The sequence below is a fragment of the Psammomys obesus genome, unplaced genomic scaffold (assembly GCF_907164565.1).
Source record: "Psammomys obesus unplaced genomic scaffold, mPsaObe1.curated_primary_1811, whole genome shotgun sequence".
Taxonomy (NCBI): Eukaryota; Metazoa; Chordata; class Mammalia; order Rodentia; family Muridae; genus Psammomys; species Psammomys obesus.
Window position 1 is genome coordinate 10,761,774 of NW_026585689.1, and position 27,470 is coordinate 10,789,243.

General features: G+C 39.6%; 1 protein-coding gene across 3 annotated transcripts in view; it reads left to right on the plus strand.

Annotated features, from left to right (window-relative positions):
- Positions 1-27,470, plus strand: part of Abi3bp (ABI family member 3 binding protein) — a 211,150-nt gene that overhangs the window by 160,861 nt on the left and 22,819 nt on the right. For 2 of the 3 annotated variants that reach the window (XM_055594593.1, XM_055594575.1), the window contains 10 exons: positions 2,095-2,154; positions 2,657-2,704; positions 3,508-3,588; positions 5,384-5,461; positions 9,765-9,830; positions 12,799-12,873; positions 21,300-21,374; positions 22,782-22,901; positions 25,781-25,909; positions 26,478-26,546. In XM_055594593.1, coding sequence (XP_055450568.1) covers positions 2,095-2,154; positions 2,657-2,704; positions 3,508-3,588; positions 5,384-5,461; positions 9,765-9,830; positions 12,799-12,873; positions 21,300-21,374; positions 22,782-22,901; positions 25,781-25,909; positions 26,478-26,546 — 801 coding nt within the window. The remainder of the gene's footprint in view (positions 1-2,094; positions 2,155-2,656; positions 2,705-3,507; positions 3,589-5,383; positions 5,462-9,764; positions 9,831-12,798; positions 12,874-21,299; positions 21,375-22,781; positions 22,902-25,780; positions 25,910-26,477; positions 26,547-27,470) is intronic. The other variant, XM_055594585.1, reaches the window with a different exon arrangement.

The following is a 27,470-nucleotide window of genomic DNA, read 5'->3' on the forward strand; positions in this document are numbered from 1 at the left end:
GAGTAGAGCATTTGGCTGGCATGCCAATGGCCCTAGGTTCAGTCCCCAATACTGGAAAAAAAAAGTTATATACTTTTATCTCAGTGTTTGGGAGCTGGAGCCAAAAGAATCAGAAATTCTAAGTCGGTCTCAACTACATGGAACCCTGTGTCAAAAACCCTAAAAACAAACTAATTAGGATAGGAATAAATAATTGAAGCTTAATGCCTCATCAAGATGGAAGGGGGTGGCCAGTAGCACAAGGAAAGCCTAGGCAGTATTCTCCAAAGGGGTGGGAGTCAAGGCCACTCTCATTCAAGCTGTAAAGCTACCAAGATAGAACAGAGAAATAGGGAATTTTGAGGCAAAAAGCCCACAGAGTTTACCTGTTTTGCCTTCTAAGAGAGGTAATCTGATTACAGCTCATGGGCGGAATAAATCTTCTTACAGACCATAGTGTCAAACAGTGTCTTTTTTTTCAATGAACTCTATTTTTCTCAATGAACTCTAGAGAAGCATTCATACATGGGCACTTTATTTTGTCCTACCTGACATTGCCTACCCAGAAGTGCCTTTTGATAGTTGAATTTTCTTTAGAGTGAGCCATTTACCTAAAAATGTCATTAGCATAATTGATATTAATAAAAATTGGTTAACGTAATTATATATAGTAACAATAGGCTAACGGTAAATAAAAGGAAATCAAAACTGCCTTCCCAAATAAATTATCATCATGATTTATGTTGATGAGATGCCCTCAGCCTGGAGGACAGATTTTAGGGATTCTAATCTAATGAGGTTTAATATGCAGATGAAAGCCACAAAGGGGAGAGATTCCGACTTGCTTAGAGTAGCAGTGGGTCATGTAGGAACATGATTCATAGTCCTTTTCTGGGAATCGTTCAACTGCTATATGTTCTGCTGATATTGTCTGTACTAGAAAGTTTGCTCTGTAGTTTATTAAATCACCACTTCATACTAACAAGGAAAGAGCCAGCATTAGCAGCTGGAATCCACATTGGCCTTACTTTGTAGGGAGCTGAAGCAGCAACAGCAGCAGCTAATGTGTTTACAGTGTGGCCCGTTTGTTAGTGGCACATCTTCCTTACTTTCCTTCCCTAATCCCAGCTCTTCTGTGTCAAGCCTAGTACTGTAGTTAATAGGCATTTATAAACTGCATTCTTCTTAGCATCATCATGGCCTTTGCAGAGCCATGAAGAAAGTAGGCCTAAGCAGGGCCTCCCTATATGGGCACCCTGCCCTTGGTTAAGATTTTGGCTTAGAGATCTGATATGAGCGGCAGGAAATCACTCTTGTATTTTTCCCCCAGTAAGAAGACAGTCAGCCGCCAATCTGTTTCATTTTGCTAACAAAAAAAAACAAATATTTAAACGCTATTGTATGTCTAATGTGAGTTGGCCTATCGTTTAGCTAAAATTATCTTAATATTCTCATATGCCATGTATGCATAACACCCGATAAATAAGCCATGTCACTAGGAAAGGCAGAAGCTGGCAGTAGCCCGTGTTTGTCTGGCATTTATTCTGTACTGATCACAGCCATACATTTCACATGCAGCCTCCTCGAATGGCTAGCCAGTTCCATTTGATTTATTTTCTTTCTATGTTTTAAAGTGTCGCTTGCAATGAAGTTTTGTCCCCCTTGTAGGTACTCGAGAATTTTGTTTTTCATCTTAGTCTGTGACCCATTTATTCACTTATCTAATGTAATATATTTTCTATAGCTATCTGAATTTTAGTATCAAATGGCAGCTACCACTTCAGCTCAAAAAGTTTCTTTTTGAAAGCTTTGAAACAACCTACAAAAAGCCTACCTCCGTGTCTATAGTACCATTTCCTCTTTGTTCTCTCTCTTTTTTCTCTCTCTTTTTGTCTCTCTCTCTCTCTCTAAGGGTGGCTTCAGTATGAACTATGACCATCTGTTTACTGTAACCAGACCCTCCTCTAGGAAGTCGTAGTTTCCATTTTGAAAGGATAATCATTCTTTCTAAGCTCTGCTCTTTAGCCTTTTCATTCTTCATGCTTTAGGGATTTTCTACCTAATGATTATGTTCACTATGGTAGTATGCAATGTTTTATAATCTTTTTCTTTCAGTTCCAAAAGGTGAACAACTTTCCCATAAAGCAGACCTCGAGGTCTCTCACAGTGAAACTGGTAAAAATATTTGCTTTTTCTTAGGTAGAAAGTGTATTTATATTTTAAAAGTCCTGGTATAAATTACATGTATATGCCATGATACAGAAAAGTATAGTTATGAAATATGTTTTCTTGGAGAAAGTTCAATCATATAATCATTTAAAGTTTTTTCCTGGTTAAATATAAGTAGGCTAACAAAATAGGTTTATTTGCCTTGGAAATGTTTTTACTGAAGAGGAGATCCTGCTAAAATTAGCTGAGGTTTTTACACTCTTCTGTAGGGTTTTTTTTTTTTGTAGTTTTTTTATGTTTTAAAATGGTTGCCTGTTTATGTTTTCCTCAAATTATGATTGGTAGATTAAATAAACATTGAGTTAACTTGACTAGAACCTAGTAGAGCTTTCTCATGATTCTTTAAGAATATTCAAGTTATTAAAATAACTATATCTAGAAAAGAAAGTATCTGACTATGTACTTTATATATGTTTATAAATGTTTCTTTGGTTTACTTTTGGCATAGTTCTGCCTCCTGTCACCTTTAGAGTTGAGCCACCAAAGACAACAATAGGTAATGGGTTTTTTGTTGTTGCTGTTTCCATATTAACCAACCAGCTTGCTGACTTTCTTTGATGCCATCAAGGATATAACAGCTCTTTCTCAAATGATCTCTAACTGAAAAATTACCTCCTCTCAGTTCCTTTCATGATGTCATTGTCACCTTGGCCTCTGTTTCTAAGAAAGAGAAGTACAGTTTCAATTCTGAAAGGTTTTGCTTCAGAGACCAGCCCAAGAAGTCTCATTACCAAGCTTGCCCTTATCTACCTCATTATCTCTACAACTCTGCTTTCCCTGCTTCCCATCTAGTTAATAATTTCTGCTGGTTAATGGGTCTCAGCTGTGATGCTGCAACATGTTAGTGGATGTCAAAGCTTGTCAGAAGATGCAAAAAGTTAATATTGGTCAAAATATGAAAGCTGCCAGTGATTTTTTTTTTGTCTTATTAAAGCAGATTCAAAAAGCTAATCTGAACCCTTTTGTAATCTTTTCTGCTTTGGGGTGATGGGTAGAGACAGAGCTATAAACAGAAAACCAGGAAGGTATCCAAAACACACTCCATCTTGGCCAGGTCTCCTATGCAGTGGAGAATACAGAATATCATTTACTGGGCTTCCTGGTAGAAAATGGTTAAGTACCATTACAGAACCATTCCATTGTTTTTCTCCTGAGAGTCCTGGACACACTAACTTTCTTCTTCGCCATTTGGATGTTTTTCCTTTTGTATCTCAAATGAAGGCCTCTCCTGCCATACCACTCTGGTTTATTGCTGGCTTTGACTTAATAACTTGCCAAATTAGTACTTTTCTTTTGCAGCACCTTTAGAGACACAGGACATCCCTCTCATACCTGTGATTTCACCAAGACCTAGTCAAGAGGAGCTACAAACTGTCCAGGGTAAATTGTGTTATTTTGCTCCACAGGAGCTCATTATTTGAGGGTTGCCCTAAAAGTATCATGCTCGCTTTATTCAACTTTTACATTACAAGATTTTCCATATAAATAAGAAACTCTATAAGCATCTTGACAGTCAAGTTTCAAGTACAGTCAGCTCTCCTGAATCCAAACAGCTCTTTGAAAAAATTTTTCTGAAAGTGATCCGGTGTTTTTCCTGTCATCGTTCCTCAAATGGCATAATACAGTAACTGTTTTCATAGCATTTTCATTGGTTTATACTTCAAGCATTCTAGAGAGAATTTAAGATATAATAAGAAACCCACAGAACTTATAGGTTAGCTGCAGAGAGCCGATGGATTAGACAAGGAAGTGGTTGATATGACCCGTTGCTTTTGAGGAATTCAACATAAGTATGTCCCCAATTGTGGAAATGCATTTTCTGAGTCATGATTGAAAATGATGGGAAAGTCCACAGCTCATTTGTTTATTGCCTCTTCATTCTTTTCCTTATTGCATCCTGCAGAGTTGTTTCATTCAGTAAGCTTTAGTTTCCTCTCTTTATCCCTTTTCAAGTAAATCTGTCAGTGTGTGTGTGAATGTGTGTGTGTCCACACACATGCATGTGTGTTAAAGTAACATCATATTTTTCAATGAGGTACATTTGGAACAACACTTTAAGTGGAATAAGCAGGTATATCCTAATGATTAACAACATATAGCATTCTAGCTTATGTCTACAAAGTCAGTCATAAAATGGTAAAGTTAAAAGCACTTTACAAAAATTACCACTGAATATACTAATCACCTAATTTCCACTCCCCATTTTGTTTTGTTTATTTTCAATGCTTCTGTGTTTATTTTTTTTAAAGATTTATTTATTATGTATACAATGTTCTGTCTGCATGTACATCTACATGCCAGAAGAGGGCATCAGGTCACATTATAGATGGCTGTGAGCCACCATGTGGTTGCTGGGAACTGAACTCAGGACCTCTGGAATAGCAGCCAGTGCTCTTAACCTTTGAGCCACCTCTCCAGCCCCTGCTTCTGGGTTTATTGAAGGATAAACCATCTTTGTCAGCCATCACAAATCTCTTCTTGAAAACTGAATAAAGAGAATAAACTAAGTCAAGTAAAAAGGGGGCAATATTACTACCACCAGCTATTTCCTTGATCTTTAAGGTGCCAGAGTAAACAATATAATCTACCTTGTCATTATGTAATAATTTCAGGATAACATGAAAGTAGCACTTATTTTGCCAAGACAAACATGTCTAAATGTCAGTAAACATACATTTTTATTTTGACAAATAGATAATAAAAGGATGTTTCTTCTATGGTTGAAATAAACATCTTTTCATGTGATCTATTTATTTTCTATATATAACTTGTAGAATAGAAAAGAGACAAAAAGACAAGTGCATAGACGTTTAAGGTGTTTTCAAACCTTGGCTACATCCAAAGATAGCAGCCTCATAAAACAGCTATCTTGGGCTTTTCATTCGGTGGCTGGGCACTTGTCTAGCACATATGATGCCCCTGGGCTTTGTCCCCAGCACAATAAAAGCAAAAACAAAGCAAAAGGATCCTGAACTCAAAGCTGCCTTGGAAGTCCTTATTATAATCATTAAAATAATGACATAGGGCAACAGAGATAAGTCATTTACACATGCTTTAAGTTAGTATAAAAAGGGTAGGGAATAGCTTGAGCTGTTTGTTATTCTCTGACTTGCACTTTCTTATGCTCATGGTGATGGCTCTTTAAAACAAGGCATGCTACTCTGTTTTTCCTTAGAAGAAACAGACCAGTCTACCCAAGAGCTCTTCACAACGAAGATTCCACGAACGACTGAATTGCCAAAGACAACTCGGGGTAATGCTGTTTCTCCACTCTTGGAGGGAAATTTTCCCTCATTTTCCTTTAATCAAGAAACAAATCTTGCTTTCAGATGGTATTTCCTCGCCAGAGTGAACTACTTAATTGATTTCATATTAATGATGAAGGACCTCAGGCAAATCGACTGTCATTTTTATACACAGCTTCTTTTGCTGGCACTTCGAATGTGTTTGCAGGATGCTGATAATTAATCTTAAAGCCCCTAGGGCTTTTTCCTCCTTGATGAACCTTCATAAGCCTGATTTTCATATCTAATGACTAAGGAAAACCTTCTCCATCATCCTTCTTTCTTTTCTCTTCCTCGCCTCTTTTCTTTCTTTTTCCCCTTCTGTCATCTCCTCAGCATGAATAAAACCCATTGTTATTGTGAGCTGAGAAAAGCTAATAATAAGAAAAATCTTTTTTTTTTAATTATTGAGTGTAGTTAGATATTTAGGAATGTGTTCTTTGTGATGCTCTGTCTCTGGGGAAATGAACTCACCTGCACAACACTTAGTCTTCATTTTCTCAGAAGTCCTTTTCGTTAAATTCTAACATACTTGGGTTATAACCATTTTCTGGTTTCTAAGGCTGATGTGTTATTTTTGCTGCTGTTTGTATGATCCCTTTGGCTCATTTGTATCAAATGGCAGAAAGCCAAAACAAATAAATCAGCAGCAAACTTTTTAAAGGAATTGGAAGACCTTTAACTCTGTTCTGTCCATTATCAATTCCAATATGAGGGAGAACATTGACAGATGAAGGTCTAATTAAGAAGAGCCTAGTAATTATATAGTAGTGTAATCCCAGCATCTGGGAGTGACAGGAAGATTGTGAGTTCAAGGCCAGCCTGGAAAAAAAAGGCAAAATAGATTTAAAAATTAAAGAAAGGAAGGAAGGAAAGGAAGAAAGAAAAGTAATAAGTAACAGCAAGAAAAATGACAACAATAAGTAAGTGTAACTTTAAGGAAGGCACCGTGTCAGCAGTGACAGCCTGAGCAATCATGACTAGGACGAATGTGGTCCGACACTAGGGTCTCTAACTCTAAATCATGTTTGTTTAGCTTAAGTTTTTAATTTTAAAATTTCCAATTCAAAGTTTATTTAGTTTGTATTTGTTCGGTTCTTATTTGTTTACAAATATGCAGAGAAATAAGAAGCACCACGGCAGCTTTCCTGCACCTTCTTTCCCTGGCTTTGGGTTTTTTGTTTGTTTCTTTGTTTGTTTGTTTGTTTTTTGTTTTGTTTTTACAAATCACATTACTATCTGGAATGGCAGCATCATCCTCACACTCAAACAATGCACCACTTCAACAAAATTGTCTCAGAAGGATTGTATAATGGTGTGTCTGTCTGTCTGTCCAGATAATTCTAAGTTTGAGGCACTTCTCTGTTATCCTAGAGTTTATACTTTCCTAGTTTTTCCTCAGATCTTTTGTTTAGGCTCACCCAAGATAGTTGTTTGAGATATCAAATAATAACTGGGAAGGAAGCCATCATCAGGGAGAAGAGGAAGACCCACAAACTGCTGCCTTTCAATAACCCTGACTAGAAGCAGAGGGGGACAGCTTTGATGAAGACAAGCCATGTGCTATCAGGACCTTCTTCATAAGCTGTGCCTGACTCTGAGGTTCTTCAGGTCCAGTCCTCATATGGCACCTTCCAACTGAGAGACTAGAGACAGAGATGAAATCGTTCCTCCAGATGTTGTGCTCTAACCATATGTGTGCCACTGATGCATGAGCCTGTGGGACCGCAAACCCTCGGCAGCGGTACTCCTACGGCCACAACGGAACCCAGCTACTAGATTCTCCCTTGTATTTTCTCTGTGGCAGCCTTGTTTCCGCTTCTGCTGAGACAATTCCCACACAAAGTGCCACAACCTAAGCTGGTTTCTCTGTGCCTCCCAGTTTTGTTTCTATATGTATTTGTTTTGCATGTACATATGGGTGTGATGAGAGGACATTTGTGGCCGTGCCATGGCATGTGTATGGAGGTTAGATGCCTTTAACAGCATTGCTTCCCTCCTTCCACCACCGGATTCTGGGATCACACTGAGCTTGCCAAGCTTGCCAACAAGCATTTTCACCCACCAAATCATCTAAGTGCCTAACTTTCTACTTCAGTACATTGTAGTACTATAGGCATTTTAAGGAGTCCTCATTGTTTGACTTTCAGCTTTTGTTCCTTCTCCATTTGGAACTGGCAGAGCTCAGTGCTTCTGTTATCACTATATATTTATTTCTGATGTTTATATGCTTTATTTTAATGTTTTATAAGTTTTTAAAATGAATATGAAATATCTTTAATTTTTTGTATTATTGGTCACCCCAAAAACAGGAGGCAGTACTATTTATATTGTTACATAGTCACAAAGCTCCTCTGCCTTTCTTAATTATGTTTAAGATTAGATATAGCCCATGGCAGCTCAGTCTCCAAGTGGGTTCCCTAGTAAGGGAGGGGCTGTCTCTGACATGAACTCAGTGGCTGGCTCTTTGATCGCCTCCCCGAGGTGAGTGCAGCCTTACCAGGCCACAGAGGAAGATAATGCAGCCAGTCCTAATAAGACCAGACAGGCTAGGGTGAGATGGAAGGAGAGGAGGACCTCCCCTATCAGTGGACTTGGGGAGGGGAATGGGAGGAGAAGAGGAAGGGAGGGTGGGATTGGTAGGGCACGAGGAAGGGGTCTACAGCTGGGATACAAAGTGAATAAACTGTAATAAATAAAAATAAATAAATAAAGATTAGTTTTCTCTGGGCCACATGCTCTCAGAGTGCCTCACAGCCTAAAAAATATTGTATTCCAGCTCTTTAATTTCTTCCTCGAAAAACTAGAACAAAAGCTCTCGTGCCCTGGTGTTGAAGTAATGATGGCACAGTGCTGGGCATTTCTGCACCCTGCTTTGATCTCCTTCCTGTGTAGAGTTTGAAAATCCCTGTATTTTCTATGATGAAGAAAATAAGAGCCATGATCCTTTTTAGGTCTCTTCAGCACAAGCAATCAAATGTTCAAAGGGATGTACATGAAAAGCAGAAATGGGTTAGAATGACTGGCACTTTTACCATCCTTTAAGAAAATCAAAGGGAGCCATTTGCGAATCATCATGAGGCGTTTTTTTGGCTCTGTGGGCATTAACGCAGTATTTGTATCCACTGTGGTTAGTACCTTTGGGATGGCCCCTGCAGGATTTCAGTCTGCACTGTTGGCCCGCTCTATGGCAAAATCCTGCTCATCAAAGCCTTCACATTGGAGGCTTCTAAGTGAGAGCTACAGTGTAAGCTGTTTCACAGGTGTTATTTTTTTTTTAAGCCTGGCAGGCAAGACATTGCTGATTTATGGTTAATAAATATCCACTGAAGATGTGAGCAAAACTGTTAAATGATGTAACGTTTGTACAGTTTACAAAAAAGAAAAAAATTCTGGCTGTAGAATCTACTCAGTGCGCAGAGAACTGCGGCTGGTAGAGCCCAGAAGGAGCACATCCTTTAATGCCTAAGGAAGCGAAAATAGTTCTGTACCTTCTCTCAAATTTGCCTGCAGTGGTCATTCACGTAGTCATTCAGCAAGGCTTCATTACTGCTCCTTCATGGGCAGGCCCCAAATCACAGGAGGTAACATGCTAGTCTGGGGATTTCTTGTTCCCTATTCCTTGACAGGTGGGACGCCAGCCGCCATTTTCACTGCTTTGTATAGCAATTATAAACAGTGACTGTTTATTCATTTCAGAGTTTATAAGCAAATTTGATAAAGCCCGGGTTACCATTATTTTTCCTTAGCCATCTAATTTTTCCTTTTTTTTTTTTTTAAACTGTTTTTAACCCTTAAGATTGCTTTCTTTGGAAAAGTGATGTTCCATAGTTCCTCATTGAGAAAGATGGCTGGTTGGAGAGAGGTCTGGCTGGATAGATGATTGGCTGTAGGTGGGTGGCTGAATAGATGGCTCGCTGGGTAGATGGCTGGCTGGATAGATGGTTGAGTAAGTAGATTGATGGCAAGGCTAAACATTTATCATGTGAAGCAACCATCTGATAAATTAATACTTTTGACAAGCACAGACTAACTGATTGATTCTTAATATTACAAATTACCTACCTCATTCTGTGTACCTTTGCTTTTCAGCCACGAGTATTTTCAATTGCTTTATATCCCTATTGCATCAAGTAGGTAACGAATAACTGGCAATTTCAGAATGTTCTTTCTACGTCTATGTGAAGTATACTGGTCTGTAGGGTAACGTAGGCCAATTGGCTGGCCTTTGGAGTACTAGCTACTGGGTATAAAGTGTGTCTTCTATTTCAGCCCCACACAGACTGCACACGACTCCTGTGAGGCCCAGAATACCTGACAGACCACATGCCAGGCCTGGTAAGAGAGCAATTCTTTATCTGATGCCCTGTGCATTTACCAGTGTGGGAAAGCTATAGAATGGCATAAAAACAGCCAAATTTCCTAATTTGGAAGCAGGGATCCAGGACATGTACCCTCTGGTTGAAATAAAAGAAACACAGAAATTCTGATCCCTGTGGATCATTGATGGGCTTGGTTCACTGATATGATAAGACTTGAAGGTTTTGTTGTTGTTGTTGTTGTTGTTTAATGGATGTTTAGATTCAGTGACCTCCATGGAACTGAACAAATATAAAAATATTTTAATGAGGTTTATTTGTAAGTTGCACACATCTTAAATGTTTTTGTGACAATTTCAAATGTCTTTTCTTGCCTCAGGGAAATAAATATCCTCATCCTAGTAAGAGAAAGTTTTTAGTTTCGAAGAGAATAGTTTTACTTTATACTGTCTCTCATCAAATGTTTCTCACCTCAGTAAGAGACATGATTTATTCTGGAGCTAAAATTATGAGTGACCATGACCCAGGAATATACATTCCAGTCTTCCTCATCATGTTTGGGAAGTTTTACAGTGACAGAACAAAGAAAGTTGTAATTAATCAACACTTTGTTTTTAATTGGTAGAAACATCTGAAAGGCAGAGTAGAGTACAGGAAGATGGGGGAATCTCTCTTGCAAGCTTCAGATACTACCTGATGATGACATTCTTAGCTTTTGCATTGGCAGAAGCCAACACTCTTTTTAGCTAAGGGTTTATCTGTTAGTTACAGGAGGCCCACAAGGTGAATAAGGAATGGCTATTTAGGTGGCTAATGGTAGCCCAAAGTTATTTAAGCTCTGGACCTCCAACATTCTATGAATCACTGCAGTTCCAATCAATCAGGCTTGGCTGATACAAATTCCTTCTAGGAATTCTTTTTTTTAACTTTTTTTAAATATTAGTTACAGTTTATTAACTTTGTATCTCAACTGTACCCTGCTCCCTCTTTCCCTCCTAATCCCACCCTCCCTCCTTCATCTCTTCCTTGCCCTTTTCCAAATCCACTGATAGGGGAGGTTCCTTCTCCCCTTTCATCTGACCCTGGTTTATCAGGTCTCATCAGGACTGGCTGCAAAGTCCTCCTCTGTGGCCTAGCAGGGCTGCTCCTCCCTCAGGGGGAGGGGAAGGTCAAATAGCCAGCCATTGAGTTCATGTCAGAAATAATCCCTGTTTCCCTTACTAGGGTACTCACTTGGATCCAGGAATTCTTGTTCACGCTTCAAAGAATAAAAATATTTACAAACAACAAAAATTATAGTTCTGTCTCTAGAGATACTTCATACTTACCAAATCAGAGAGGGATTGTAACTATACTCTCTTTGGAATTTAAAGAAGGACTACTTGCTCAGTTAGTTGTTCTTGTATAGAACAAGCATTGTAGTGGTCACCAGCTAAAGCCTGTCTGGTGCTTCTTGTCCTTTTCTGTTGTGATTGTAGGGATTTTTGAGGTACTAAATGAGCACAGTTATTCATAAAGGTGTGGTCTTTATGAAAGTATCTTCAGGTATGTGACAGAAGGGAGACAATGCTTTTATGTTTTTGGAATATTGTGTATGTAATATTCAAGTATACGTATATTATTGTCAGAGTGAGGCCATCCACGGATGCAGGGATGGTTTCTTTTTCTATGCTAATGTAAAGGATAAAAGGGCAGGAAAGCAAGGTTCCATCACTCAGCCAGATCTTGTTGAAAGCAGCAGCACAAAGACAACCAAGTCGAGAGAGGCAGAGTCTCTAGATGGGAAGAGGACCCAGATCTGGATTCTGAGGCGTGGATATGTGTGGAAATAAAATGAATTCCATTTTGTCCCTGGGAACTGGCTAGTTTGGGTTGTCCCAGGGTGTTGGATAATCTGGACATAGAAAGAGCAATAAATTGTTTCCTTCCATATTAGTGCCCCCAACAGTTCCTTAGGTGTTGGGGGGGGAGATGGCTAAAATCCCACTAAGTGTTTTTCTTGGGGAGGGAGGAGCAGGAAGTTATCTATCTATCTTAAATGTCCATGTAAAAATACATATTAATCTACTTAGAACCTTTGTTCTTTGCCTGCCTCCTGGGAAGCTGCTAACTCCTACTCCTTCATATAGAGAGCCAATATTTTGGCTATGATCTCTAACTCTTCAAGGTAATTAGATAGAAAAATCTATTACAAGAAGGTATTTCTGTGTGACATGCTGTTACAAAAATCAGTGAGTGAACTGACTTATTATGTGACTGAACATTTCTGTAAATTACAGAAATAGTAATAGTTGACAATGACGGAGTGCTTACCATGTTTCCTGGGAGGTATTTTAGGAAACTGGGGTGCTGAGAGGAATCAGAAAAGACAGGCAATCTGGCTCTAAATCTTATGCATATAGGCACACTCAGTGTTTGATTTTCTAAAAAACAGAAAAGAGCCATGGTGTTGTCAGGACTCAGTGCTCAACAATGGATGTATACAAAGACTATTGTAATTAAATAGTATTTACAGATGTCTACAAAAGGACCACAAACTTATGAGTTATGAATGGTGGTCTTGACTCTAAATACATTTCAGGTCTTGGTTTTCCACTAGATGTAATGTATTCTTGATTTTTCTTCAGTTCTATTGTAGAATGTGTCTTATAGCATACACAGGGAACAAGGTCAAATAATTCCCACTCAGAATTAAAAATTCTCTTGCCACTTACTTTTTTTCAAGAACAAAAATTGGAGTCCAGTGTCCGTCTCAGTACAGATTCAGATTTGCATTTTTATCTATGAAAGCATATGACTTTCAAACCAGAATGTGGTTTCTTTATACTATATTCTGGACCATATGAGGGATTCTTTTTTGTATGTGAATTGTCATTACTTTATTGCCTAGTTAAATGATTTTCAGTTCTCTGAGAAGTTTTGTTTTTCTTGGCTGTAAACTTTTAACAAGGGAATGTCTAAACTGTTTAATCCCTACTTTGTTGTAGTTCTCAACAAAACAACTATAAGACCTGATAAAACCAAACCTAGAAGGCCAGCCAATGGAAATGGAGTGGGAACAGGTAATAATCACAAATGTATTTCTCTTTGGTTGTATCAATATTAAATGATGCCAATTTTCATATAATTTTGTTGAGCACAATTTCTTTTTTTAATTTTAATTTTTATTAATTACAATTTATTTGCTTTGTATCCCCCCTGTAGCTCCCTCCCTCCTCCCCTCCCAATCCCACTCTTCCTCCCCCTTCTCAATCCATGCCCCTCCCCCAGTCCACTGATAGGGGAGGTCTTCCTCCCCTTCCTTCTGATCCTAGTCTATCAGGTCTCAGCAGGAGTGGCTGCATTGTCTTCCTCTGTGGCCTGGTAAGGCTGCTCCCTCCTCAGGGGGAGGTGATCAAAGAGCAGGACAATCAGTTCATGTCAGAGACAGCCCCTGTTCCCATTACTATGGAACCCACTTGAACACTGAACTGCCATGGGCTACATCTGTAGAGTGGTTCTAGGTTATCTCCATGCATGGTCCTTGATTGGAGTATCAGTCTCAGAAAAAAAAACCCTGGGCCCAGATTTTTTGGTTCTGTTGCTCTCCTTGTGGAGCTCCTGTCCTCTCCAGGTCTTACTATTTCCCACTTCTTTCATAAGATTCCCTGCACTCTGCCCATAGGTTGGCCATAAATCTCAGCATCTGCTTTGATACCCTGCAGGGTAGAGCCTTTCAGAGGCCCTCTGTAGTAGGCTCCTATCTTGTTCCCTGTTTTCTCCTCCTTCTGATGTCCATCCTCTTTGCCTTTCTGAATCGGGATTGAGCATTTTAGCCAGAGTCCTCTCCTTGATTAGTTTCTTTAGGTGTACAGATTTTAGTAGGTTTCTTTTTGTATACATTTTGGAAAATATTTTTAAAATATTTAAATAGAATTTTAAAGTTTTAACTCATTTCAAAATCAACTTCAAATATCCCTAAAACTGCTGGGAAAACTTTTTTCACTTTTCTAAACTAGCTATTATATATATAGTCTTATTCCTCAAAAATAATTTTTATTAAATGCTAATTATGGAATGGAAATAGTAAAAAATAGTTGTTGTTTTTCTTATTTCAAACCACTTTCCATGCACAGGTCAGTCTTTGCAATGACTTGGACTTTCTGTTTCTCATCTCTCACAATAGCCATCACAACTTTCTGAAAGGCCTTTATCTGCTAGGAGTCTGCAATTAAGTCTGCAACTTAAATAAGAAGATGCAAACTTAATTCAACACAATTAACAACTGGTTGCTGTGGCCATCCTATTAAAATTTATAAACCAATCTGGCCAAATGACATAGCCCAAGTTTATTAGAGCTATGAGAATGGACCTAATAAAAGTTCAAGTATCCAACTTATTTATTCCATGGGCAAATGGGACTACATTGTTCTCTTGAGATAGTTTTAAGTAACATAAATCATATAATTACATATGCAAAAATGCATAAAATTTAGAATGTATTTACTGCATATGTTATGTTTGATCAGCTCCCTAGAAAAAGATGTAACACTTGAAATTAATCTAAAAATCATTTAGATTCATTTAGAATGTGCTTCCTGCATTTGCTTGAGTATTATGGTATCTGAAATTCTGGAAATTAAGTTATTTTCAGACCAAATGAAAGGGGCCATTCCATGCATTTCTGAGACCTATTAGTACTGAGCTATATCACTGATTCCTCCCACCTGGAATTTTAGCAGTGCATAATTTCTCAGATTTGCCTATAGTCTCGCTCTAAGAAGAGCTATCTTGTCTCAGATCCCCTCAGGAGGAATTTAAATACACAGGTTTAATATTCAAATGATCCCTCATAGGTTGCATAAGTAAAAATTGAAATTAGGTATAAACAGAGTAAATGAACAACAACAAAAAACAAAAGTTGCTGTGGTCCTATTTGAGAGCTGCTGCTTCCAGTATGCTCAAACATGATTCTTTCTAGGATGATGAGAATTGTCCAAAGAGACAAATAGCACTATTATGCTTTAACTTACCAACAGTGCAGTTTTTTTTTCCCATGACCCACTTTTGAGGCAATATCTGTCATTATCATCTTGTGTGCATAAGTCGTCTTTGTAATATCTCAGCTAAAATAGTTGGGGGAAGACAGATGCTTCTGTAGTGTAATTACTGTAACTGTAGAACACAGGCAGGGCAAGTAGGGTGCCTTTACCCTATTCCTTGCTCTCTTCCAATGACCAACCAAATTTATTTGCTTGTCCTACATTATGTGGTTGATCGGTTGGGGCTTCATCTGTGGTTTATCTCAGGTAGTAAGGTCAGCAGACAGTATCCAGCCATCATCATCTCCAGGGTCAGTCTTAGCTTGAGTATTTATTTTTAACACTATTGTAGGTTCTTGCTTTGCGTTGTGTGAGTTGATTTTTCTTTCTTTTAAGGTTAGAAATTAGCCTACAGAGGCTGAGATTTTATTGCATTTATTTATTTGCATATGGGAGGGGTATGCATAAGCCCATGTCCCTATAAATATATAGAAGTCAGAGACTCAGAGGACAACCTATAGAAATTGGTCCTTTCTTTCTACAATGTGGCTCACAGATATAGAACTCTGTCATTACCTTGGCTTCATGTGCCTTTACCTACTGAACCATCTTGCTAGCGCAAGGCTCATAATTTGGAGCGATCATTATTTTATTATTCTGCTTTTTTGGTGATTTCCACACATAGACCCAATAGACATCACAGTTAAGGTGTCACTCACATTAGAAATTTCTAAGTTGGAAAGTGGTGAGAAAGAAAACACGGTTTATTGCCCGACTCTTTTTTTTTCTTTTTAATTCTTTATTAATTATACTTTATTCCCTTTGTATCCCCCCCTGTGGTTCCCTCCCTCCTCCTGTCCCAATCCCTCCCTTCCTCCACCCTCTGCACACATGCCCCTCCCCAAGTCCACTGATAGGGGAAGTCTTCTTTTCCTTCCTTCTGATCCTAATCAATTAGGTCTCATCAGGAGTGGCTGCATTGTCTTCTTCTGTGGCCTGGTGATGCTGCTTCCCCCTCAGGGGGAGGTAATTAAAGAGCAGGCCAATCTGTTCATGTCAGAGACAGTCCCTGTTCCTATTACAATGGAACCCACTTGGATACTGAACTGCCATGGGCTACATCTGTGCAGGGGTCTTAGGTTATCTCCATGCATAGTCCTTGGTTGGAGTATCAGTCTCAGGAAAGACCCCTGTGCTCAGATTTTTTGGTTCTGTTGCTCTCCTTGTGGAGTTCCTGTCCTCTCCAGATCTTACTGTTTCCCACTTCTTTCCTAAGATTCCCTGCACTCTGCCCAAAGGTTGCCCATAAGTCTCAGCATCTGCAATGATAGTCTGCAAGGCAGAGCCTTTCAGAGGTCCTCTGTATCAGGCTCCTGACTTGTTCCCTCTTTTCTCTTTCTTCTGATGTCCAGCCTCTTTACCTTTCTGGATAGGGATTGAGCATTTTAGCAAGAGTCCTCCCTCTTGATTAGTTTCTTTAAGAGTACAGATGTTTAGTAGGTTTATTCTATATTATATGTCTATATGAGTGAGTATATGCCATGTGCATCGTTCTGCTTCTGGGATAGCTCACTCAGGATGATCTTTTCCAGATCCCACCATTTACCTGCAAATTTCATGATTTCCTTGTTTTTTATTGCTGAGTAATATTCCATTGTGTAGATATACCACAAATTGTGCATCTATTCCTCCACTGAGGGGCATCTGGGCTGTTTCCAGTTTCTGGCTATTAGAAATAAGGCTGCTACAAACATGGTTGAGCAGATGTCCTTATTGTGTACTTGAGAATCTTTTGGGTATATGACAAGGAGTGGTATGGCTGGATCTTGAGGAAGCGCTCGCTATTCCTAGTTGTCTGAGAAAGCGCCAGATTGCTTTCCAGAGTGGTTGTACAAGTTTACATTCCCACCAGCAGTGGAGGAGGGTTCCCCTTTCTCCACAACCTCTCCAGCATGTGTTGCTGACTCTTTAGAGAAGAAACGTGTCTGACTTTTCTTGGAAGATGGCAGCAACTAGGCTGGTTAGCTGCTCAGCCATCACCATTTGAAGGCTCCTTACATGCAGGCAAAGTAGAATTCTGAAGCCGCCTTGGAGCACGTAATGTGGCAGACTTGGTGACACAGCTGATCTCAGACTTTACTCTTTGCATCCCTTTTCCATTTTTTTATTTATTCACATTCCACCCCAATTACAGCCCCCTCCCCCTCTCCTACTAGATCTCCCTCCTGCTCCCCTTCTCTACACTTTCTCTCTACCTCAGTGATGAACCACACTTTACTGCCCCATGTGGAGTGAGCCTCACAATGAGAAACTAGACTCTTCAGGGTGAGGTATGTGAAGGATCTAGCTACCTCTTCCAGGTTGCTGGCTCATTTCTCATGAAGTTTTAGCTAGGTGCTAAGATTTGGAGGCAAAACCACAGAGAACAGTCCTCCATAATATCACACCTTTTAGTCACAGGAAATAGAGTTACTGGTTCATTGAAAATAGATTTCGACCGATACAGCTGAAAACCAACATGTTTGTTTGCAAAGTTTTTGTTACCATGGTTAGAAATATCCAGTCATTATTTCATCTTGGACAAGAAATTGCAAAGTGCTGAATTTCGTAAATCCATAGAATTCTGGAAAACTCCCCTATGGCAGCGGTGGGCCATACTGAAGTTCCAATCTCACTGCCTCCAGGGCCAGCTGCCCCTTAGCATGTATGTCAGTTAATCCTGTTTGAGAGAAAAGAATTCATCTCACAGTCTGGGCTAGATCACCATCCACAAGCTCCGTTCTCTACAAGGTCTCCTACTAGTTTCCTTTTTAATTTTCTCCTCATTCTGATTCTGTGCAGCCTCTAACCTTAAATTACCCAAGTTGACTGGTTTATCAGGGTCCTAGCCTTCACTGTCTGTCTCCAGTTCTCCCAAGTGAGCTCCAGAGCTGTTTGCATGGTCCTTTCCAGTGCTTTCAGATACTGCTATCTTCTGTATGATTTCAAAGCCAGGTGTGCTTTTGGTTTGCTTATTTATATCTAGAGACCATAATGGTGTGCTTCCTGTCTCCATCTGTGTAGAAACCAACTGGGAAGTTTCTAATGGCCTCTGATTAAGTAGTTCTCAACCTGTGGTCTCAACCTCTTTGGAAGTGGGTTACAAAGTAGATATCCTACGTATAAGATATTTACATTGCAATGTGTAACTGTAGTGAATTTATAGTTATGAAGTAGCAACAAAATAATTTTATTGACTGGAATCATCAAAATATGAACTGTATTAAAGGGTCTCACATTAGAAAGGTTGAGAACCCCTGTGCTCTAATGTAGTCTCCTTTCCGCTTTCCCTCTCCTCTTCTCACCCTCTCTCCTGCTGACCCATGTTTCTCCCTCCCCCTTCTGCTTTATCTCCAACTCACTTCTGCCTTCAGGCAATTACCTGAACTTATCCTAGGGTCAGTGGATCTGCAGTTGCCCTATAGAACTGTTGAAAGCCTGCAAATATGTGTGTGTGTGTGTGTGTGTGTGTGTGTGTGTGTGTGTGTGTGTGTGTGATTGCCACATGATGGTGGCATGGTCATAGGACAGATACTTGCCAGCCAAAGCCATTAACTCTCATGCAGGGTGGCACTGTAGCCCTCTCAGGAGATGGAGTACATAGGACTATAATCATTTAGAGTCGTTGTGAGGAGTACAAGAAGGAGCTAATAGGAGGACTTAGTGCTTGAGAAAGAGGCTTTGGAGCTGAGAGCATGTGATTCTGAGTCCCAGCATTTCCTAGCAGTAAGACCTTGGGCAGTTGTGTTTAATTTGGCCTTTAATTTCCATACTTATCCTGGATGCTATATCTCACATGGAAGCTTTGTAAAGCTCAAATCAAGTAATATATATGAAGAGTGGTTGTACATTATTAGAAATAAAATACTTTGTTTTTGAAGGACAAAAATATTTGGAGAAGGGCTAATAAGATCTACTGAAAGAACACACAGCCTACTGGCATTCGTGTGTGTGTATGTGTTGTGGTAAACCAAACCTCAGCAAACCGAGTTACCTCAGTGGCACAATGGAAGTGTTTTTCTATTCCTGTGTGTCATTTACAGAAGAACTAGTCACATAATCCATCTCCCTGACCCCAGGATACCAAGAATCCCAAGCACAGGAACAGCTTTTCTAGAAGAAAATTTCAAAGTCTTCCACATTCTTCCAGAAATCAATTGGGCTGGGTTCTTTATAGCGGCAGCCCCACTCTGTGATACCAACTTCTGTGTTTGTTACTTTTAGTTCCTGTGATGAACATCATGACCAAAAGCAAGTTAAAAAAAGTATTTATTTGCACTTAGAGTTCTGGAAGTTTAGATGTCCATAAAGGTGGGTATGTCATGGAGACAGCATGAACCTGAGAGATACATCTCAACGATTCACAGAAAACAGGAAGTAGATAAGGATATATATATATATATATATATATATATATATATATATATATATATATCACCCTCCCCCAGTGATGTCCTTCTGTCAAAGCTCTACAACTTCCATAACCTACCTCAAAGAAGATCACCAATAAGGGAACAAGTGTTCAAATACATAAACCAATGAGAAACATTCTAGTTCAAACTACCAAAAGCAAAGCTCTTTATCTGTGATCAGTATATCTGTCTACATATTTAAATAATGTCTTTAAATGTGTTTAAATAGTATCTTTTTACCTTCTCTGAGACCTAACTGTAAAATCAGCTTTGTTGGCATTTAGTTACTGTGGTTGTCACTGTTAATTTACTAACTAGCATATTAAATATGTTTTCTTATTTGTCATCAGGCCATCAGCACGTGGATTCCTTTTTAGACAGTTTCTGAAGTATATTTTTTTACTTAGATTCTAAATACTGTTTCTGTTGTTTCTTAATAAAAATTGTCAGAGCCAGGAATGGTGGCACAAGATGTTAGTCCCCATTCCCAGGGGCAGGTGAGTAATCTCTGAGTCTGAGACCAGTGTGGTCTAGACAGTGAGTTCTAGGCCAGCCAAAGTTACATAGTGAGACTGTTTCAAAACAAGCAAACAAAAACAAAAGAAAAACACGTATCAGATACCCAGAAAGATTATTTTTTTAATATAATCACAGAAAGTTCATAGGAGCCAGAGGGACAGAATATCTTCTGTGAGAGTGCATCTTCCAGAAACAGCAGGGAAACTACACCCATGAAGTCTTACAAACATGGCTACCTAAGCAAGACTTGAACAAGGGTGACACCAACAGACATGCCAGTGTGGAAGGGGGAAAAATCTCCTGGGGCCCCAACCCTAGACAAAGAACTAAAAGCAACTAAGAAATATTGAAAGTAAGAGAAATAGTCTTCCCCAGGGAAAAGCTAGCCTGTAATTGGTTATCTAATACCAAATAGTCAGCCCTGAAGTCATATACCTACAAATAATAGTAAACAGACTGGGTATGTTATATATTTGTATATATACATATATGTGTGTGTATATGCATAAAGGAATGTTTATTTATGTATATATGACTCTGAGAGAGATCAAGGTAGGGCTAAAGTACATGGGAGGAGTGGGAGGGAAGAAATGAAAAATGATACAGTTAATTTAAAAATTGTATAAAGAAAGCAAAGATTATATATTTATTATTTTTCGAGACAGCCATGGCTGTCCTGGACTCATTCTGTAGACCAGGCTGCCTCAAACTCTCAGAGATCCACCTGCCTCTGCCTCCCCGAATACTGGGATTACAGGTGTGCTCCACTGCATCTGGCTTGCAAAGATTTTTTTTTAAGAATAGTAACACAAAGCTAAGATGAGACATATTGGTTGCCCATCTCCTATGGAAGCTTTCCAAAACCTATCCTAGGTAATTAGGCAAATGGCCAGATAATCACCACATTTGGGGGAGAAAAACATCACACAAAGCAATTTTGAATTGGTTTTCTTCAAACAATAACTTGGAGTTCTAGGCAAATCCACTACTATTTTATAAACCCCAAAGGTAAAGATCTAGCTTGTAGCTTCAACAATCTAATGGGCCAGACCTGCACAGGGATATTTTTTAAGTCAGTTCAATAAGTATAAACCCAACCACACTGAATTTCTGAGGTTTATTTATGGGCATTGGGAAAGCTGGAGGAAAATTATCTTTTTAACCACAAAATGTACCCATAATGACTGGCAGAAGGTGACAATTCGCTCTTCGTAAAAATCTGTCTGGTGAAGCAGTACCTCCCAGGCAGCCAGTGCAGGACAAATGCCATGGAAAATTATGACAGTACCAAAAGCCACAGTCCAACTCCAGCTCTACAGGGGAAAACAGAGCCAAGGAATGCAGGATTTTTAGTAGTTTTATATCTGGATAGTAGAAGACGATTAAAATGAGCACAAAAGTGCTTATGTAAGATATGCACACTTTCCCAGACAACTCCTACCAGGTACCCATGACAAAGAATGTTTATACAATTATCCCTGTTGTCTCTGTTCCTAGGAACCAAGCAAGCACCTAAGCCATCAAGTACTGGGAGAAACATGACAGTGAGCTCACATGCCACAAAAAAAACAGGTAAAGAGTAAGAGGTGGATCCCATGGCGCCTCAGCTCTGAGATTTGCACAGTCGCAGCAGTAGGTGATGGACAATGTCTGCATGGCCCCTGTGTATGAGAACCACATTCGCAGTAGATGCAAGCTGTTGGGCAAACATTCCAAAAGACCAAGCTTGGAGAAAGAAAGTGCAAATTAAATTCTTTCAAAATGCTGTGGAGGATAATAACTTAATGGCTGCTCCTTATAATTTTTTGAGGCGCTATAATGGACAAGTAGTACAAAGCCACTGGGTTTTAAAAGGCTTTTTTTTTCCCAAGCTTGATTCTTGTGTGATTTATTATGATATGCTTTGGCCTGATTTATGTTCCTGTTGGAAGAGTAAGTTGTGTGTAATAGACCATGCAGCTGACAGTCCAGTCTCTTGCTTTTTAAAAGGACGCTTTGAGAGAGGTTCTTGCACATTAGTCTTGCCATCTTCTCATTGCCATCCTCACCTGAGCAAGCATATGGACAGGCCCTCCCCCTTTCCCTCTGCCATCTTTCCTACCTCTTTCTCCTTTGTCTGTCTTCTTAGTAGCCTTGAAAACACTTAAAGTGACAAAGTATTTTTCTGGGTGGAGAATTCTTCTTGATTATTTAAAATCAACATAAGTAACACAAAGAAAGAAATACATTTTAAACTATAATGGCTTAAAGTTTGAGCTCCAGACTCCTTTAGCTCTTCCAGGCACCCTGCAAAGTAGACCTCATTATGCAAACTAGAAAAAGCCAGCTGCTTTCCTTTGCCCATTAGGGCAAACAAGATTTAAAATTGTACCATTTCTTGGGCTAGTAGCTCTCCACCAAGGTTGGGGGTGGCAGGGCAAAGTGAGCGGTAAAATTGGCTCCTAGTCATGTTCCCTAGCTAGGAATCCTTGTACAGGGCAACACTAGAGTTGCTCCAGTTGCCAGATTCCCATTGCTGCCATGAGAGCTATTTTGATATAATTATTTGAAAAGTTCCAACATTGTTATATAGTGTGAAATACTATATATGCTCAAAAATTCCAACTTGAAATGATAAAAGGCATTGCAGGCTCACAACAAAAGATGATTAGGAACAATAAAGTTCAGCAGTGTTTCTGTTGTGTCTCTAGGGGAAAGATGTTAAGTTCTCCATATATGACCTCCAAAAGCATCTATGCCTGCATATTTTATCTAAGATTACAGGAGATTATTTACATATGCTAATGTGATTCATTGTCCATGACCAGCATAATTTTAGAGGAATCTATTACTTTTATATATAGGCACTTATGTATATAGACACTTCTCTATAAGATATGAAATCTCTTAGAACCTAACTGCTACTCTGCTGATTATGAAAGCTTAATTATTTCAAACTGATCTGTTTGTAGTAAATCCTGACTTTATAATATCTCTTAGCCACAATCTCAGGGACTCGTCGCCCACCCATGCCACCTAGACCTAAGCCCCCTAGACCTACGCCTCCACAGAGAAAACCCTTACCACCGAATAATGTCACTGGAAAGCCAGGAAGTGCAGGTATGTTCATTTACCTCTTTTCTCTCTCCATGACTGCATTTTACTCACTAACCCAACAAGCCACTGCATGTGTGACAGACACATGCCTGTGCTGGCCACAGAAACTGGATGCTCTTAAGTACAGTTTTGAAGGGTTGAATTACCAACTCTGAGTGGGTAGTGTAAAAGAAACCATGCCTCCATACCTAGGCCAGTTTGCTTCTGAGATATTTGAATGCTTGGAGCCTAGAGCAAACCTGATGTAGCTCTCAACAGTGGATGATCTCAGACTACAAGTAGGAGCTGCTGTATATTGACAGCCACTTAGAGAGAGTGGAAAATACAATGTCTTGACACTGACTTCATCTTCATGCCATTGCTAGGTTCATGGTGCTTGGGGGTGAGGGAGGAATGTGAGCAGTCAAGTTGTTTCTTACTTCCATATCTAGGTTCATGCAGTCATAGAATGGTCTCAGCCAGACCTAGATATGCACATATTTTATCCCTCTTCTAGCGCCACTAAGAAGTCTTGGATTGCCACTTTGTTCTTTGTGGTCCTCGGTATACATCCCTGCTACAGCAAATGGTTTTGTGCTATTTGTATTCTTAACTTCCTCTTATAGATTGTGAGTTCTGTGATGACAGTGCTTGAAATTCCAGGGCCAGCTGAGTGCTGAGAGTATAGAGGGAATTTGACAGTAATAACTGAATTAGAATACATGAATGAAATTAAGAACCAGTGAAAATTGATCCAGTTCAAAACAGCTTTAGCTCACTTCCATTTAGGGACACTGCTAGCAAACTATGTGTTCCTTGTCATTCCTCCCTTTCCAAATCTCAACTTCCTAAATGTGTGGTAGTTGGAAACTGGATACAAGTATTAAAGACAGCTGTGAAAGAGGACAGTGTAGAGGATTTATGGGAAAGGAGTAGGTGCCATTCTTTTTTACAAGATGATGATAATGGCTTTTAAGGTGTTTCATGATTCTAGGTCAGTGGTTCTCAACCTGGGGATTGACTGACCCCTCCACAGGGGTCATGGGCCCCTGGAAAGACCATTGGAAAACAAAATACAAATATTTACATTACAGTTCAGAACAGTAACAAAAGTACAGTTACAAAGCAGCAGTGAAAATAATTCTATGGTTGGAGGTCACCTGAACATGAAGAACTGTATATAAAGGGTCTCAGCATTAGAAAGGTGGAGAACCGCTGCTCTAGATTGTTTCCCCCAATGTCTAGGGGAGGATTCAGCCTCTAGCTTGTGCTTCTTGTGCCTTTCTGGGCCAAGGCCCAGTGAAGGCCTCATGAGAAGACCAGGTTGTTCTCATTAACTGTAATATGAAGCAGCTGTGGCATGAGTGGCACTTGCCTTCGGGTCTCAGTGCTGAGTCAGTTTGATGCCTTAGTGTGCCCTGACAACGCAGGAGGCCACCCCTGCAGCACTCCCCGAGTGAGGCTGTGTGTCTTCAGCCACAATTCACTGGTCTTGTGTTTTGGCTTAGGATATCCTATTCTCCTCTCAGAGAATATAGTTTAGTACAACCCCTCTACCCCTGACCCTGAGGAGAGGCCAGAGGCACATCCCATTTCTGGGATTACCTCAGGTCACTGTTCTCCATGCCCTACTATCCACCTCTAACTGAGAGAAAATGGCTTCACTTTAGAGCCTAGCAACTAGCAATTGCCATGATACAGTTCTGGTGATTCAGAAATCCACTGGCTGTCCAGGACTACTCTGATGTCTCTCACAAGTGCTTGCAAACAGTCTTGGTTCCCACATTGGCATCTGCCATTCCTCGCCTATCTCCAAATGTACTGAGGCCTCCGTGTCCCACTTTTCTCACCAGGTGAAAATGTTGCCCCCATTTCCTGCTGACTCTGCCAAGCACAGTTTCTGACTGAAAAGCAGTTTCTCCTCAGTTTGTTTGCCATTTGCTTGCTACTCCCTCTAGGACCAAGGGCCTGAGTCTATAGGGGGAAAAGCAGGGATCCATCTACCTGACTCACCCATGACTACAAGCTAATTCAAAGTCAGTCCAGCTAGTAGCCCTTGACTGGTAGCCTAAGCAGGACTTTTTTCCCAGAAGGAATATAAAACCCACTCTGTACCCTTCTTAGTCTACTAAACACTCAGTCTTGCTTGGAACTTTGGATGAATCAAGTTTTGGAGACTGATAAGAAACTTTAGCATAACACGGTTGAGTATAGCAACTCAGAGAAACACTGTTCTGGCCCCTAGACATTGCTCTGCAGCTCTTTGTCCTCTTTTTCTGGCTGTCCTCCATGTCTCAAAGTTTATCTCTAAGCAAGACCATTCCATTTCCTTGACTTTTTTCACAGATGACCAAATGGCTAAGTTAACTCAACATGGCTAGTGAAATATCTCATTTGTTTATGTTACTTCTCCATTGGAAATCTTTTCATGGCCCTTTAACCTTAAAATAGCATCCATAGCAATGATATTCAAGTTCTTCCATGATCTTACTTTCCTTGACCCCTCCATGCTTACCTAGGATTGGGCCTTCTCTTCCCTCAACCATGTTTTCCTGGTATGATTCATAGACTGAAGGTCTTTTCTCTTCCTACTGGATAGTTTCTTTAATGGCACTTCTGTGAAGACGCTCTTCCCCATGATACCCACTTTCCCCATAGACATAGCCACTCCCTCCCTTTGTCCCCTCTGTGACCTTATGCAGTTCTTTCAAAATATCTGTGATGTTTCAGTATCCTTGGCTCAGGCATCTATCTCTATCGAGAACCAGGTCTTGATTGCTCTCCAAGCCTGGCTGATAGTGCCAAGCCACATGGTAAGTGCTTAACAAATGTTTATTGAATAAATAAATTGGAAACTTGGCTCTGTTTCTATAAAGCCTTATTGCTTTGGTTCTGCATTACAGGAATCATTTCCTCAGGGCGAATAACTTCCCCACCCCTGAAGGCAACACTCAAGCCTATTGGAACAGCCACAGAGAGACCAGAGGCAGAAAAAAAGCAACCAACTGCTCCTGCTTCTGAGGAAGAATTTGGTTAGTTGTTAGTACTCACTAGATGCATTGCTCCAAGATGTTAACATATTTCAAATTAGGGTGAACAAATTCTTGGTTTGAGGTCTTCTATTTTCATCAAATTTAGAAATATTTGCCTTCTCATTTAAGAATAATATCTGTCAGCTTTTTGTTAAAGGATATGCTCCTTTTCTTGGCAGACATAGAAATGCCAAGTCTTTTTTTCTTTTAATAAAAATGTAGACCAAAAAAATGTAGACCAATTACTAATTAAAACAATTTAGACTACTAAATTACGGTTACTACAAACTACAGATAGTTCAATTTATTAATGAGCATTAGCATATTAGTTACAATTTTTAATCTACAACTTTTATTATAGTCCAGAACTACTTGATGTAGAACACAATTAATGGCCTTTTTAGTTTTGGTCAAAATGTATTGTAAGAATAGTAAAGGAAATAAAACTACAAGCAATTTATTTAGGAGAAATATTAGTTATCTTTCTTTACTGCTTCTGTCAATGTGTTGTGAATTTTTCTCTGTCCTTCATCAAGCCTTTCATTATTTTTTTTATTATTATTATCAGGTAATACAACTGATTTTAGTTCAAGCCCAACCAAAGAAACTGACCACCTTGGGAAGCCCAGATTCGTAGGTATGCCTGACTCTGCATTTTGGCTTTTGCTAGGACTATTCTGTAGGTAGATCTGTCAGGTATGTGCTGTGTAAATATTGTAGGAGCTTACTACAACATTAATTTCTCATGTGTGTGCAAGACAGCTGGGTAGCAGGTGCACCTGGCTACCTGATGGGGTAGCCTCAGGTCCACCCTACATGCCTGCATTTTGGTGTGGAGACGAGTAGAATTGAGCCAGGTGAAGCCATTCTTACCATAATATAAATTAAAGGGAGGTGGGATCCAAATAGTCACATTTTGAGATCCTTATTTTGTGACATCTGTTAGGATACATTGGCTAAAACAGTCACACAGCCAAGCTCAAACCAAAAAAGTTAGGCAGGAGAGCATAACTCTTTTTCATGGATGCAGAGACAAGTTTTAAGATACCTCGAAACTGTTTTCCATCGTTGTATTGTTTGATATTTCTGACAGTAGTGATAAAGGCTCTGGCTTCTCCATCCTCAACAGCACTTTGTATAGTCAGTGTTAAAATGTTTCTCTCCATTCTATTGGGAGTAAAGTGGTATATAATTATGGTTTGAATTTGACTATTCCAGTCTACCTTAACCAAATTCCACAGTCTTGGTTGTGGAATGACAATTTCGTTTTCTCACAATTCTGGAGGCAAGGATTGGTCTCTCTCCTTGCCTGGCGCATGGCTTCCTGTGCCCGTGAGTCCCTTCTGTCTCCCAAGAATTCCAAGCTCATTAGGTTTCACACTTTCAAGTTTTAACCAAGTTTTATTGGTCTCCTTCTTTCTAAATTTAAGTCCATTGAGGTGCAGGCTTAAATTATTACAACTGTAATAAATTACTGATTGACTGATCCTTGTATTCATTACACAAGATGTTTTCTATTTCTCCTGGGCATCTTTGCTCTGAAACCAAATTTTTTTCCATT